This window comes from Oryzias latipes, chromosome 5, assembly GCF_053564925.1.
Source record: "Oryzias latipes strain Hd-rR chromosome 5, Olatipes_Hd-rR_3.1".
NCBI lineage: Eukaryota > Metazoa > Chordata > Actinopteri > Beloniformes > Adrianichthyidae > Oryzias > Oryzias latipes.
This window is the reverse complement of record NC_136241.1, coordinates 21,689,017-21,706,443: the sequence shown is the minus strand read 5'-3', so window position 1 is coordinate 21,706,443 and position 17,427 is coordinate 21,689,017. Positions and strand designations below refer to the sequence as shown.

Sequence of the window (17,427 nt, the reverse complement as noted above, 5' to 3'; positions counted from 1 at the left end):
ATTATATGACACGGATGCATGTTTAGACCTTTAATTTCCATCCAGACACAAAATTGCCTTGTTGCAACAGTCCTAGAGAAAATATTTAGACCAGGTAAAGTATGCTAAAATCCACTTTATAAAATTTTCTTTTTTAACTGAAATAAAAATTGCAATCATTTGGTAAAATAAAAAATGGGCTAGGCACTAAACCTCAAATCCAGTTCCCACAGTCACACGCACAACCACTCCACCCCCCACACATTTAGTTTAGTTTAAGGGACTGAAATGGCATCAACTTCAGATATAGAATCATACAACAAGAATAAATCACATTTAAAAGTGAACCCTATTTTTATTTTCAGATAAACTGTCGGTCCTACTTTGTTACATGGTTTTGAATTCTATCAATCTACTAATGTGGTAAAGTTAATCAGTAATATTTTAAAATTGTAAAAAAAAAAACCAAGCTCACAAACTTTTTGTGGACTTTTTTAAATCAGTACTCCTCCTTCTACACCCACAAATACACACATCAGAGACGAGCAGCTTCCATATAGTTAAGATGTATGAGTTTGGTGAGTGACAGCTGATTCATTGGCCTCTCAGACATCATACATATTCTAATGCAACCTTGAAGGAAAGTAAAATACTTGCAGAGTAAGATCAGGGTCTTTGCTTTCAGATATCAGGCGACCATTATTCTTAGCAGACAAAGTGCTGCTGTCGACTGAAAAAGCACCTGTCACAGAAGAGAAGAAAATGCGTCCCACACAGAGAGAAACAAGACTTCAAAATCTTAATGACTCTTTAAGTTGTCCTAATTTAAAAGACCTTAGGATATCCTCAATAATATATTTTCCTTTTTTTGGTAATGAACTTCTTATTATAGTGATCAGTTCTTTGAAAACCAAAGGTCTTCTAAGAAAAAAACAAGTTCATATGCCCTCTAGTGAAAGAAAACAAAAAGAAAGCCAATGTTTTTGTTAACCCTTGTGCTATCTTAGATGACCACACCCTTACATTGACGTGTTCTCCCTACCATGACAAAGGTGGATGAAGGTGGAAAGATTTCATGTAATCCATGGACACCAGTGAATATCACACATCATTGAAGAAAAAAGGTTCAGCGCACCGTCTAGTGGGTCTAAATGACCCAACTCCCAATGTTAAACTGCCTAGGATAGCACAAGGGTTACACCAAACTATTGTGTCTAAGACATTACGTATATCTAACTTTTTTTTGTTTTTTTTTAAATAGAGAGTTACATTTGGATTGTTAACTGATGAGAAAAAGTACAATTTCTTTTTAATTCAAGAGGCTAGATAATTTAGTTATCTTTGCAAATTTTAATGGAAAAAGGTTGACCTTATAAAAATGTTCATTTTTATTTTCATATATACATACATGAATGTGTCTTCAGATAGTTTTTTCCTCACTTAGCAATGCCCTGTGTAACAACTGCTGTCCAAGGTGCTGATTTTGAGGCTGTCAGGGAAGTAGGAGCTGTCCGCGGTAATCACCACAGTTTACTCTGACGAGCTGGATGCTCAGTGGCACTGCGAGTCTGATGACTAACAGGAAGAATCCAATTAATTTTCTTGTCATTGTTTCCATCTGCTCCTGCTGCTCTTTAACAGAGTTTGCTTCAGATTTATGACACGGAGCAGGCGCAGCTTTGTTTATTCATCAGAGTTACATCCTAAAGTCTGCCTTGTAAACCATGTACAACAAGTCACTTTTATAGACAATCTGCTGCTGAAGCTTTCATAAATTCATTTAAACACACCAACTCTTTAAGTTGATCAAATGCATTTGTTCTGTAAAATGTGTTGAAGAATCTAAAAAATGTGTTCTCCCTTCTCCAAAATATGGTTGTATGAGATTGCATGTTTTCTTAAGTTGTTCATATGTTTTTAGATGTTTGTTTTTAATTTTGACACCAACCATGTGTATGATTTACACAGTATTGGCTTGGTTTGTGGAGGACTCACATACGTGAGGCACGGCTTGTTGGCAGAAATGCATTTACTAAATAAACCTAAAAGATGATGGCGAGAAAACCTAAACATAATTTGACAAAAGACGTGAAAACTGGTGAGGAATACTTAAAGCCATAAATTTCAATTCACTCAGGCGCAATTAATTCAAAGAGAGACTAAAGACAATAAGAACTCATGAAGCTGAAATGTTGTGGTGGAAAACTTAACAGCTGATAACGAAGCACAACTAAACATGTAAAAATAAATAAATAAATAAAAATTTCACTACTTCATATACTTAGGATTTTTGCTACTGAGGGTCACCGGACGGAGGCCATTATTCTAAAACAACAAAAGTTAAATGGCAATATAAGTGTCAACAGATTGATGGATTGATTGTTATATATACTGGTATATTCTTTTGTTGAGGCATCTTTATGTGCTAATTGCTATAAATCTTTACAGTTCAGAGAAAGATAAAAACTTGTTTATAATACACTTTCTGTAACAGTAACACTGTGCCCATGATGATAAAATCAACTTTTGTCTTCAATCGTTGGTTTGTTCACACACAACACATTTACAAGATAAAAGTTTACTATAATTTTGAAACACAGCTGGATATTAATTGAATAATAACACTGGCATTTGCTCTCATGCTGATAATGGTACTGAGAATTTAAATTCAAACGGAATGTTTTATTAGTTTGTTGTATTTCTGTTTAGAAAAAGCCATAGATCTATGAAAAAGTGCAATACACATAATAAAACATGGTGAGGGTGGGGGGTTGCGCCATATTAATGAATGGATACCATATACTGCAGTACCATTGAATAGGCTGAAAGTTTTGTGGGTTTTTCTTAGGAATTCTTTGAGTACAAAGGGGTGTGGGTTTACTGTCAAAACGGAGTTATATGTTTGTTTTTTTAAATGAAGTTAAAATTTTCAAAGGTTAAAACACAATACCCCACATAAGCTTGAGTTAGTGGGGAAAAAAAACTGACCGATCTTTTTGTTCAACTTCACAGCTCCACCAACTCCCATTGCACCACCAGAGCTTCTTGCTGTTGGCGCCACCTACCTTTGGATAAAACCCAATGCCAACAGCATCATTGGAGATGGGCCCATCATCCTGAAAGAAGTCGAGTATCGTACTACTGCAGGGAACTGGGCAGAGACCCACGTGGTTGATTCCCCCACTTACAAACTGGGGCATCTGGATCCAGATGTGGAGTATGAGATCAAAGTCTTACTTTCCAGACCTGGAGAAGGAGGGACCGGACCCCCAGGTCCACCGTTGGTCACCAGGACTAAATGTGCAGGTCAGATTTTTTCAATTTTCTATTCTAGCTTTTATTTTCGGTTACGTTTCTTTTTGCTTATCTTGATGCAAGTTATCAAGTCAAGTCAAGTAAATTTATTTGTCAAGATCTACAATGTTGACACATACACAGAAATTGAAATTGCGTTTTCTCTTCATCTTCAGTTAAACGGGGAGACACCTTCAAATTGCACAATAAACAAACTATAAATAGAAAAGGCCTAAATATAAATAGTATAAAAAATAAAAGTAAAAAAATGAGGAGAGAATAAAGTGACTAGAGAATAAAGTGACTGAAGTACAGTTACTTAAATTTTTAACAGCACTAGAGGACTGGTGGGAGGTGCAGTCAGTGCTGATGAGGTAGGTGACGTATGTGTGTCAGGGACCATCTAAAAAGATGAGAAGTCTGTAGTGTTCATCGTTGGTACACTTCAACTGTGAAAAACAGAATTTAAAAACAAAAACCTGAAAAAACACATTGTATGATTTCAAAAAAATGTATTTGTAAAATGGGGCAGAAATTAAGTATTTAGTTCCTACCAACATGCACCTCTTACCGTTTCTTTAAGATTTGTTCTCCAGTCATTACCTGTATTAATGACACCTGTTTAAAAGACACCTTACCACACCCTTAAACTTGATTGTAACCTCTCCACTATGACCAAGACCAAAAAAATGTCTTAAGAAACCAATTGATAAGTGTGTTCACCTGAATAAGAATGGGATGAACTAATCTACAAGGAACAAGCAGCTCGGTGAGAACAGATCAACGGTTGGAGGAGTAATTAGAAAATAAAAGAAAAACAAGATCACTGACAATATCCCTCCACCTGGGGCTCCATGCAAGATCTGACCTGGTGGGGTCCAAATGATCTTGAGAATGGTGAGGAAGCAGTCCAGAACCACATGGGGGAACTGGTCAATGACCTATAGAAATCTGGGACTGCAGTAATAAATGTTTATTTAGTAACACACCGAATCATGGATTTAGATCCCACATTGCTAAAAAAGTACAGCTGCTTAAATCAGCACATGTCCAGCCAGAAACCATTGTGGCAATCCAGAGGAGGGTTGGTTGAAGGTTCTGTAGTCAGATGAGACCAAAATAGGTTTTGTTGGTGTAAATGTCACTCTATGCACTGAAAAATATGTTTTGTAAGATTAACACAATTAAATAGTGTAAACTTGTCGCACCCATTTTTTGTGTGTGTAGAATTTTTCTTTACTTTTTTTGTGTTATCTCAACACAAATTTCAGTTAGGGAGAATGTTGAGCAGCATCCCAAGCACACCATACCAACTCAGAAGCAGAGGGTAGAAAAACATCATGCTTTGGGGTTACTTTTTCAAAGGTAACATCTTTCCATAAGTACGAGAAATGAGGACAAAACATGGTTCAATCTTCCACTATGACAATAAAACACTAACCGGGTAGTGTAACAAGCATTTAAAGGTTCTGGAGTGGCCTAGTCTGTCTCCAAATATCAATCCAGTTGAAATGCAGACAGAACAAGATGTGTTGCCCAGCAACAGCCCCAAAACATTGGTGCTCTTAAGAACATCAGCATGAAGGAATGGTTGCTACAGTGTCTGTAAACCTGGTGAAGACCTGGATGAAACTTTTTTCTTAGTCATTGTAAGCAGAATTATATTACAAAATTCACAATTGTACAAAGAAATTATTTGAAAATTATTCCATGTGAATTTTCTGGATCCTTTTTTTACATTCTGTCTCTCACAGTTGAAGTGTACATTTGATGAACATTATAGACTTCAATTTTTTGCTTGATTGGAACAAGTTGAAGAATTGGGGCATACACAATACCTTGTTGCCCCACTGTATTGTGTGTTCCTACAATTGATGATGGCCTAAAAAATCTAAATCTGTTCAGTCAAGAGGTTCGTGCTATTTGAGTTTAAATGGATTAAGCCAAAGTCCTAAAAGCCTAACAAGTAAATAAAGAGGATCATGAGTAAATGAACAAAAAAGGAGGAGGGAGCAGCATGTTTTTACTTCTTGATGAAAAAGAAGCACAAATCAACGCTGATGATAATTACGATGCCAAGAACCAGAGCTGAGGGAGACCTGAAGTGCAAGAGTCGAAGGAGGGGGTTACTGGGGGCAATCATGGCCGATAATGAGGTTCCCAGCGGGGGTGTAAGGACACAAGTGACAGTTCATTTGATTAAGTGACAGCCCATCAGATTCCAGGCAGCCTCTTTTGTTTGTGCGTGTGTGCGTGCACATGCTTGGATTTTTTTACCTCGTTAGGACTTCTTTTGCATACAATCAGCAACATTTTATCGTCCCAATACTCAAAGGAACTAGGCAGTGTGTAACACAGAGGGACTTGAAATCTACCCTCATGTTTAGGTCTAGAAATATATAGAGAAGTCATTAAAAGCCTTAAAAAACTAATATTTAACAGAATCAGCTTACATGCCTTTGTGAGCTTTTTAGAGCAAATTGGCTGACCCACACTGGGTACATCTGTAATCTGTAGCCTCCTACATGATAAAGTTCCTTTCCATCTTTGACACATCTTTAATATGGCCTCTGTACACTATGAAATGACACGTTCCACAACGGAATAATATTTTGTTTGCCTTTGATTTGCCTCCAGAGGTAGTGCACAAGGCAAATCTACGATGGACGAAGGCCATTGAAACTCCTGTGATTGAGCAAACATGAATCAAAAGTAAAAGCAGATGTGTAGCCTTGTCTGTTACTTTATTTTTCTGCCAGGGATCAGAGTTCCCCCCCCTTGATCCTTGGTTCTGCTGTGATGTAGGTCCCTATAAGTGGGCACACAGGAACAGGACATTAGTGTCCCTAAGGTGTGGCTTTGAATTGACCAATTGATGAAGCAGAAACAGTACTGGATGGTAAACTCATGTGGAAAAAGAAGCATCAATTTTGCCTAAATGGACTCTGAAAATCTGTTTTCTACTCTTCTGCTTTTGTGTCGCTTAAAAGATGAAAAAGGATCAAACATTCCCCGCGTCCCTGTTGGTATAAAAAGATCTAAAACTAAAACGATTTCTTGCAGTTATCAGATGATACAAAAGTGTTTTAAAGAAAAAGCATAAAGAAGACAGACAATTGTTGAATGCAAAACGGGCAGGACAGAAAAGAATAAAGTATGAATGACATTAAAGCTGGGCCTTGAGAAAACATGTTGAGCGGGGTGAAAGGCAGTTGATTTCAAGTGAAAGAGACCAGAGCATGTGGTCACTGTGTTTGGATGGAACACACAGCAGAAAGAAACATGTGTTTTTGTGCTAGTGGCACACCGTTGAGCTGTCACAACCATTTGCGCGATCTGTGCATGTGTGTTTGTTTGAGTGTGTGTGACGAGATTGGAGCAGGCAGGTATGACAGATGTTCAAGAGCCTGCTGGCTACTGGGGGTGCTGGTGTGTGTGGGCAGCTGTGTGTTTGTCTCCACACCTTCTGTGTTCACCTGTCTGTTCAAGTTAGCATCTCTGGCCCAGCTCAGACCTCACCAGCGTGCCCGAAAACCCGTTTAGAGCAGCCATTTCAACATGGCAATCACTTTCTTTTTCTGGTGTATGGATGTAGAAAGATTTGAGAATTTTTCTTAAGTTCATACTCTTTAGCAGCTCTTTAAAGCTTTTGCAATAAATAGCTAAATCTTTGCAACTTTCTGTGCAATTTCATATGAGATGTTTTTCAAAAGTCAACACATAGAAACGCGAAGTGTCCATCTCCTTTTACCTTTAAACAGTTTTCTGACAGTTTGACTCCACATACTAAAGTAAAAAACAAACAAATAAAAAAAGCCACCTTTTGAGTCAAAAACAGATTAATGAAGCACACAGGTGCAAAACTGCAATTTCAAACTTGAAGCCAAAGTGTCATTTTTTTATAAGCTCATTAATTTTATGTAGTGTTAAGCTAATTAGTCATCAACAATGGCAAACCATTCAAATGGAATTTGAACCAGTATTCGAAATATGGCATTAGTTTAATAATTTCACCAAATTTCCACAAAGTCCATCTCAATGCAGCACCTGGCCGTCAGTTGCTGAAAATGACTTATTTCCCTATTTTCACACAAACTGGAGGCTCTTGGGAGTTTACCAATGACGTGGTGCTGCCTGCCTTCTCTAGCGTGGAACCTTCTAGAAAACTCCATGAAGATTAGACTGAAGCGGCGAGCCGAAACAATCTCGCCTCTTTGCTCAGTGTGCAGAGAGGACATGGCCTTGATAATGATTGATTTCATCATTCTGCCTCCCCCTCTATTTTATTCTACCCCAACACGTTCCCTTTGAGTCCTCACTTCCCGTATCTTCGCGCTTTCCGTACTTTTCAAGGTTTTTGAACAATTTATCACCGGCTGCTTTTTGAGTAATTTCTCTCTATGCCCATGTCTTTTTCAGCAAATGACACTCAACGGGTTGGTTGTTCACTCACTCCTTTAACCTGTTGGGTGTTTGTGTCCTTCATACTTCTGTGCCTTCTGTCACTGATTTTAAATGACTTTCCTCTCAAAAAATTTTCTTTGCACACTAACTTGATCATTACAGTTTGTTTTAGCATACAAGCAATCCTCAAGTATATCACTATTCTTTTTTAAATTGCTTTAGTTGCTTGCAGTCATGCATCGCCAATACAATGCAGGAATGCAATCCTTTATGAAAGGACCTAAATTGTACAGGATTCAGTCTTGCAACCTTTGGGTGTTTTAACACTTGGGGGAGGCTCTTCTGTCTTAAAATATAACAAAAACATAAAGGTGAAGCCCAGAAATGCATCTGTAAATGGCTTGAATAGAAATATGTCATCTTAGAAGTTGTTTGGTCTTACAAAAAAGAAAAAACAAAACACAATATCACACCAGTAGGCACAATTTGCAGTTACAGGATCTGGACTTGTACTAATTCAATGAACTATGGTTGAGACGGCTATCTAAGTGCCAAAACCTTGTTACCATTGACGCATGCAACAGTAACTTGACCTATAGCCACAAACCTAGAACTAACTTGAGCTTTTGATTTAAATCTTATTTTGAATAAAATTTTGTGGGTTGACATTAACAGAACATTGCATAGCTAAATAACCAAGAAATTACCTGAATAAACAAATACTCTTTCAAAATAATGTTGAAAACAAAAGATTTTAAATGAAGTTTTTTCTCCAAATGTATGGCTACCAGCTAATAATGACTAGAGGCACTTGATAATGCTTTATTCTTTTTGTTTCAATTTTAATAAAACAGTTCTGTGAAGGTTTGTTCAGGGAGTTGGTTTTATGTATTGAAGATAACTACTTTAAATCTCCCTAGTGAGATTGAGTCCTATCCTATTTTATCCCATTGTCTGGGTGAATAATTGATTCTGATTGGCTGCTGGGTGTGAATTAAAAAGTAATCATCCGCAGGGATAATGTACGCCGAAAAAAGAAGTTCCGGTCACATATCTTATGTGTTCTATATCACTGCGCTGGCTTCTTTAAAACACACTTTTGCTTCATCATCTGGACAAAAACAAGCGGTAAGAGGTGAACTTTCTCTCTGAAATGCTGCTTCTTGTAACGTATCGTGAAGACCAGCCCTTCGTTTGCTGCTGCAGTCGAGGTCAATGCCGGCTCAGCGCGTTGCCATACTACTGTGACACAAAGTGTCACAAAAAGCGGACTATTTTTCACTAATAGTCTACTTTTTTGTGAAAAAAAGTGATCTAAACCGAAAAAAAATAACAAGGATAAAGTACTAAAAACTGATTGAATATTTATTTCTTTTGTGACCATGGTATAAGTGGGATAATGGTCTTCGAGGTGTCTTTTATCAGAAATTACTTGACTTTGCAAAAGCAACTGTCTGACGTGAAGCAGAGGCTTCCGCTTTGTCCATTAATTTCTGATAATGGACACTTCATCGGACAGTATCCCTTACTTAACTTAACTTTTCCTTCATTGATCCAGAGTTTTAGTTGTCCGTTATTTTAAATGGCGATTCAAATCCTTTTTACTATAATATCGTTTTTTCAGCTGTTGTAGAGGTTCATACACAATCCCAACTGGTTCTTTTCACTTTGTTTTTATTCTCATCTTTCCTCAATAATAGTTTCACCTGAAGGATGATAATGTAAGTGTTGGCTAAAATGTTACCTTATAAAGATGGTCTTTGGAATTATTGGAAGTCTGTAAATCTTCCTTTAGTATCTTTCCTGACTTTTCCTCTCATTCCATTTACTTTCTGCTTTAAGGGAGGCAGATGATAATGTGAGTCTTGGCAATAATACAGCACTATATTAAGACTTAATTTACTTGAAGTTATAAACTGCATCCTCGCTTCTTTTTTTCCTGAATCTTTATAAAGAATGTCTTTTATGTGAGGGATGGTAATGTGAGTGTTGGCTAATGTGTTGCTCCATAAAAATTGATTTTTAATTCACCTGCTGGATATATACTGATTCGGCTGATACCAGTAAGCTGTCATTTTCCAGAGCCGAGTAGCAAATGTGCACTTAAGGGAGTACATTCTTTCTGCATTAAACTCTTCAAACTTTTTTTATGTGGGGACAAATAAGGTATCCAGTTACAGCCTGCTGAAATTGCAAGTCAATACAGCACTTTTCAGCCAGATGCCTCTTAAATCTGATTTGCCCCTTCGCAGGGCATAGCATTAGAGCTCTCTGATTTTCAGACAAATGTGTCATCCCTGTCATTTTTGTTTTTGTTTTTTTTAGCTTAGCACATTGGTTAGAAAACCTTGTTGCTGTGGTGTGGAGATCAGCCTGTGGTACTGTGTTGGTGAAAGGGAAACCAAGGTTGCTTTGTTAGTTGCCTTCTGGTCACCCGCATTGTTGGGTCTGGTGTCTTTCCTCTTCCACTTGACATCTCATTTACTTATCATTTCAATCAATAGGTTTATATGGTATACAAGTCTCACTGTTTTAAATGACTGACAAAAAATGTCAAACTTTTTCCCAAATTCCAAATTTTTGTGACAAACTTCTGAGTTTATGGGTTCTGTTGCTTCATAATCCGTCGTGTCACAAAACTTTTTCTCTCTGGCATGTTGACTGAATCAATCTGCAGCTTTTTTAAACTAACCTGACAGTTTTAGATTTTAAGAACAGCAGATTAAAAACGCTTCCTCTGCTTTTTTGTGATATATTTGGGACGTCTGCAAATGTCAAAGAGTTCTCTTCATCATGCTGAAAGAAAATGCACCACTGACATGATGTCACAAAGTGGCGGCTGCTGGTTCAAACTTGTGGTCAAGTATGGCTGTTATTGCTTTGCACAATGGAGGGAAGGATTATGAATTTACAACATAAATAAATGTTGCAGGAAGGTGCAACATTTTTTTTTTAGCTCATAAAGAATTTCCTAGAAATTTGTATTAGCTCTTCAGTTGTCTTTTATGGATTCCAGTAAAACTGATTGTTTCAACAATACTGTTGCAAACTAATTATCTGTTATCCTCTTAATTTTTTTTCATATACTCTTAAAGATAGAATTTAGAGGATGATAATAATGTTAGTAAAAAAGAACGATTTAATCGACACATTTTTCTCCATAATTTATTTTCTGAAATAATCAAGAACAGTTGAACACTGAAACAATCCTCTCATAAAGACTTAAGAGGAATTCTTTTTTCTCTCAAATTTTAAAAGAGGAAAAAAAAATCCTATAACTTTGAACATGTTTAAATACTGCCTTTTTCATGCTCAGTTTGCCAATTTGATAGACGTTTGCTATTTAGCTGTCTTCCTATCAATCAACACACATGGCACAGTTTTTGTTGGGAGTCTTTTATACCAGAAATAACTTTAAAATCAACTTTAGGCCTCCTTTGTTCATTAAAGAAAAGCTTTTGACGATCTAAAAGACAATTAATGTTTAAAATATATTGCTGCAGTTCAGCTTAGTGGATTTTGATTTTTTTTTTAAGAAGACAGTTATTATGCAGGCTGACAACAATGCAGCTCTTTTGTGGGCCATCAGAGTCTGTCATTAAAGCAGTAAAATAATAACACTGAGCGTCTGCACTGATTGAATAAAAGCGGCAAATTTAACACAGACAAAAAAACTTTACAAAAGCGGCTATTGTGAAAGTACCATTATTCACTTATTTCAACCAGGAAAAAAGAGTATAAACAACATTAAATGCTAAACTGATCCCTCTGTTCCTCTTGTATATGCTTTATTTCTCTATTTTAAGTTTGAATTAATCTATTATTAATTCAGAGAGATGAAAATGAATATTAAATTCAATGTTAATACATTTGCGACTTTGTTTGATTAAAAAATAAGTGTCATCTGTGTTTAGGCACTTTGTCATGTACTTAAAAATCATATTTTGCAGGCATAAATTTGCACATGTAAATCTTGTGCAAGTTCCTTTAAAAAGGAATCTTAGGACACAGGTGTGCTCAAATGCTATTGTTGGGTTTTCTCTTTCTTACAATTTACTTTGTTTGTCACTGTTACACCAGTTCAAAGAAACCCTGCAAATTTCAGATATTATCTATTCATCACTAATGCATTCTGTAGAATTAATGCCTTTTTCCAGGCTTTCCAATGTTATTGCTCTGCATAGATCCATTGTCTTTTTGTAAACACGTATAAGCAGAAGCAAACATTAGTAATCCCAAGTTCAGTTTTGTTTTAAAAAATGAAATCATAAAACATCAATGGTTTGGTAGTGAAACTGAGGCTTAGGATGAGAGGCTTTTTTAGACCCACTTTTATGGCAAGTATGCAGGGAACACTGGAGCATGCTGTCTCTGAATGGGCAGTTTGATTAAGTGCAAGACAGTAAAATGGAATAGAGAATGAACTGTTACAGTCTCATTCAAACTTGGTTCATTGTGTTTCCTACATGCAACTTTTATCAGAAGTAGCAATTTCCCTAAAGTCCCATCATCTTTTGAAAGTGTTCCTTTAATTATAGTTATGTCATTTTTAGACAAAATCAAACAACTCAACAGTTTCTGCAGAGCGGCAGTAGTTTATTAGAAATTAACCTCTGAATTGTGTGCGGGACCTTTGACCCCTACATTCCGTCATCTATCTGTTTATACTCCTAGCTTACAGCCCCTCACAACCCCAACCTAACCCCTAACCTAACTCCTGACGAAAATTACAAGTAATATTGGAGCCTTCCAGCTGTACAGTTTTTAACCAGCTCGGAAAATGAAGAATGAAGCAGAGCAGGGAGCTTCTAGGTCACACCTACAAGCTTTTTCCAATGTCATTTTTTTAACTCCTCCTGATTCATAGAAATTTAATAAAGACATATTTATATATGCAATTTAAGCTTATGTTTTAAATATGTCCTCCATCATGAGAACATTTCAATAAGAGCATGTTAGAAACACCATTTTCATTGGAGTGGGTCTTTTGACCTGTGAGCAAATGAATTCAAAGTGTTTGAGCTGCAAATTTGCAATAGCGTTTCTGATTGAGTCACTTATATATTTTTTATGAACTAGTACCAAATGTCCATTTAATTAGGCAAAAGTTTGTAGTTACAGGTATCAAGTTGACAAGGTTAACTGCTCATTTCCATTCTCTTGTTATTTTTCAGTTCTATAATTTTCTTTGTGAGGAAGTTAAAAAAATTCAAGGAAGTAACGAACCCACCAGCTCTGTTGAAATGTGAGATATAATTCTTCTGTGGGTCTTTTTTTTGGAACACTTTGAACTTGATTGAATTCACTTCAGTTCCGGATTCTGTAATTTCTTAAACAGACTTAATTTCTGCTACATCTGCTTTCTAAAGGTGAAGAAAAAAAAAGGTTTTAAGTTGATTTTAGCTTGGTTTAACATCAATTTCTACACGATGCTGCATTTCTAAACTTTGTCTAAAATGGCCTACCTGTAAACCACTGTAAAGTCACAGCTGGCTATCTATTAAAAGCAAAGAGAAAAGATGATGAAAATGTGTTGCATGTGTGAAAACATGAGCATGAAAACTTTTTTGTTAAAGACAATCTCGTGCTGTTCACTGCTGGAAAACCGACTAAAGGGGATACAAAGTTCAATGAATCCCTAATGACTTGTTAGATCAGCCAACCTATTTTGTAGGTATTAAGTGGAAACCAAAGCAAAAAAAACTGAAAGATTTCTGTATTTACGTTGAATAGTGTTAGGGAGACAGTTTATCTTTCAATACTTAATGCCTGTATGTTACAAGTGGGCCATTTTCACATGTTTTGTCCCAAGTTAAAACGCATCTTTATGACAATATCAGTCAAAGCAATGAGACAAGTTTTGGATACCAGATCACCACTGAAGTACCACGAAAACACATCAAAAGCGGCATACAGACACTATCTGTAGCTCTTCATTATCTACTGCTGTGATGCCCTTGAGCATTTCACCCAGCCTGTATATATTCTCTATTTTATGGGAGTGCATGCTGCCCTGAGGGGGTTTAATATTAACCTTTGGTGGAACTGGTTCCTTTCCATTGCAGCTGGATTTGATTTGAAAAGCTAAATTAAAAATAAATGTGTTGAAAAAAAGTGTCAAAAATTAAAGAGCAATCAGGGGCTTTTAAAAGTACTTCACAGAAGTTGAATAGACGTTTCTAAACCAAAATAGAAACTAAATTGCTAAAAATTAGCAAAACAAATCCAGCTCATTCTACCTAGATACTAAAACAACACCTAAAATCTTCCTAGTAACAAGCATCTATTCTGAGGGGTTGTCACAGGTCTGTCATGGGGAAGCAGAAGGGGGTAGAGGGGTGTGAAGTGTGCGCTTGCCTGAGACATGAAGTGAGAACTGCTTAAAAACCAGTGTCAGACATGAAAATGTGTAAAAAAACAAAGTGAGATTATTCAGCACATATTTAAAGTGATGCACATGCTGACTAAACTTTGACCTACAAAAATCCAAAACATACATTTGTTCAAAGTCAGGGAATCTCTGAATGCAGGCATCAGTGCAATCACACACGTACATCTGCATGCATGTGACTGCCGCTTGTGTACGCCCACACACACATTAACATCTATAAACACTTTTTTGTGATTTAGCCGCAGTGTAGCGGTTGTAATCAACACTTCAGAAAGCTGTGAGCTGGCAGGATGAGTAACACTAGGGATGAGTGTGTGTCTCTGTTGGAGAAGGAGTTGAGTTGTTAGATTGGAAAAAGTGTGTTCATGAGGGAATAAGAAACTTACTGGATCTTCTTTTACACAACAAAAACAGGAATCTTACCAAAGTTATGAATGGCAGTTCTATTACATTTTTTGATATCAGGATTGTGTTTTTTTTGCCATTTTGCCATTAAGGATTGTGTGATTTGAAGCACACATCCATGTCTTACCTGCTCTAACTCCTGAAATTTGTTGTTTTTCTTATTTGTTTGGAGACAATAATAAAAAAGGTGACCTAATTTGCTGGGACAGCAAGTCATCAAACTGGGTCACAAGGAGACAGAAGTATTGCTGAAAGCGGCCATCATTCAGACGGAGCTCCTGAAGTAGATGGTAAACCTCACCGTACTGGGAGAATCTCTGATTGATCTCGTGAACCCAGACATGGAGACTGACGAAGTAGCGTCACAAGTTGCAGGAAAGCGCCTAATTGTTTGTTTTGTCTCTTTTCTCCCAGCACGGTAGCAGTTTGTAGTTTCACCGGACACATGCACACACCCAGGCAAACAAATCATTCACATTTCAGATTTTGTTTCATTCTAAGGGTGCACACTTAGTTTTAACAGAATCTTATTCACCATCTAATTTTCCCTCCAAAAACAGCCAAACAAGAGCATTGTATAAATCAGCACACATATCCACAGGAAACAAGAAGTAACTTCACATGTCAGAATATTTTTTTTTTTGCTTGTTTCCCTTTCTGTCTAATTGTTTTCGTTTCAAACCGATTTCTGCATTTCAATTGTTACTATCTTTTTTTGTTAAATATTTGTACATTTTAGGGGTTAGGATTACTCCAGGATTTAAGGCAGGATCTAAGGCAGGACTTTGTTTTAAGGAAGTGTTTGGGTAATTGGCCTGTGGAAGAGGCTAAGCCTTTATAATGGGGCAACATTTCCCAGTTGGGGGGAGAGCAGTACTGGTTGCAGTGGTGGCAGCAGGCTTTCCCAGAATCGTTGTATTCTTTCTTTGATTATTGTTTTGGGATCAATGAAATCCCATTCTTTTTAAATCTGGAGTCTGCTGGCTTGGTCATCTTATTTTAGAGTGATTTATTTATTTACTGCTAAGAAGAATCCTGTCACAGAGACTTGATTAATAAACAATTTTTTATGCTTTTGTAGAGCTCTTTAAAATATATAAACCTGATCAGTGTCTGCCATGAGTTTAAATGAGATACACAGTCAATTCTTTCATGCAGCGATGACACTGAAAAGGTTGGACAGTAGCTCCTCCCACATGCGGTGGAAGTGTCAAGTTTATGAAGACATTTTTGGACAAGCATCCAGTAGCGAATTCATCGTGCATCCAAACAGAGGCGGTGGATGTGAATTTGCCATGCAAATCACTTTTGGTGGAAAGGCAGCATTAGAAGATAATATTCCCTCTATAAGTTGTTTAAAAGTTGTACATTGATGTGGGTTTGTATTTTCAAAAGCATTAAAATTAAATATTTTTATTTTTTTTCTAGTCTGGACAGGATGCAGCCATCGCTGGCTGATAGCTAGCATTATTCCTGCCATGCACACAGTCTAAACCCAGGTACATCAATGAGTGTGTAACAGGTAGCTGAAACACACGTGTCTACAGGAAACATTTTTGAAGTGAAATAAGAGTGCAGTGGTGGACAAAAACATCCATACACCAGTACAGGGTCTGTAATGAAACCTCAAGTCTCCTCTGAAAGAAAATAACAAATGCTCTGATGACAGAAAAACAATCTGGATTGTCTCTTTAATTGACCTGATATTTTACTCCAGATGATGGATAGATTCAGTGGCACATGCTCCCTTACCCCTCCTATTTCCTCCATGGGGTGAGATTGCTCTGGCTACAGTGAACTGGGCCAATCGCTTTGGCATCTAAGACGCGAGGAGCAGCTGGTAAGTGCATGGTGTTCACACGGGGTATTGGTTGTGAGCAAAACATTCAGCACACACATCAAACACAAGAGAGAGCACAAGCACGCACGTGCATCACAAACACTGCGCAAGAACACAAGACTCTTCCTGAGTTAACAACTGCTGTAGTTGGTCAAGAGGGATGGTCAAGTGGATCCCCTGTATGAGAACAGCATCCAAACTGCAGACAGGATGAAGCCCATTAAGTGGAACGAGTCCAACTGTAATTTGTGCTTCTTGGTAATTGGCCCATGTGGACTTCTTTGATTCGTTTCCAGGGCAACAAGCTTGTTTCTCTATATATGGGGACGGCAGGGGGTTAAGATGGGAAAACTGAGGGGAAGGGTTCATCTGTGAAATATGTTTGAGAGAATTTTAAAAAAGATTTTTATTTTTAAGCATTGTTTTAAAAGTTTGTTGATTTCATGAATTAAACACTGACTGAAAAAAAAACATTTTTCTTCTTGAACCATCAATGGAAACACACAGTATTGTGAAATGTCCACATGGGTGAATTTATACTTCAGCCAAGAACCTTTTAAATGGGATCATAAACTCTTCTGTTTTTTTTTTTTCTCTTGATTTCATTTTTGCTAGATGAAAGGAAAAAGGCAGAGATTGGCAAGAGGCAGGGAATGCCGCTAAAAATATATATAGTGCAAAAGCATAGGTGATTATTGAAGGGTCGACTGGGTGGTAGAGGACAGATAAGAGTGGAGATAAGTGAAGGACAGTTTCACTCATTTGATGACCAGGGAAGCTTCGATTTTCTGTGATTCACTTTAAGCTTTCATGTAAACGCAGTGGAAGTGAACAGAGTGGATCAGAGCTGAAAACTGCATTTCTGATATGGGAAGTCAACAGCACAGCATGCTGAAAAGTGGACCAATTTTCATCACATAAATCAGTGTGAACATTTCATTTCAGGCCTGTGTGACTTTGAGCATGTTGTGTTTTTCATGGAAAACTTTTTCTGACGGAGTTTAAGGAAAAATTTGGCCAAAGAGGATTAAAGTGAGCATTACGCCATCAGTCATTTATAAGTGGGGAAAAACAACTGTTGTAGTATTTTACTGTCTTTTCAGAAACTGGCGGA

At 37.1% G+C, this 17,427-nt stretch overlaps 1 protein-coding gene across 17 annotated transcripts in view; it reads left to right on the top strand.

Annotated features, from left to right (window-relative positions):
• Nucleotides 1–17,427, top strand: part of ptprt (protein tyrosine phosphatase receptor type T) — a 311,398-nt gene that overhangs the window by 85,781 nt on the left and 208,190 nt on the right. For all 17 annotated transcript variants that reach the window (XM_078948035.1, XM_078948033.1, XM_078948029.1 and 14 more), the window contains exon 8: nt 2,992–3,285. In XM_078948035.1, coding sequence (XP_078804161.1) covers nt 2,992–3,285 — 294 coding nt within the window. The remainder of the gene's footprint in view (nt 1–2,991; nt 3,286–17,427) is intronic.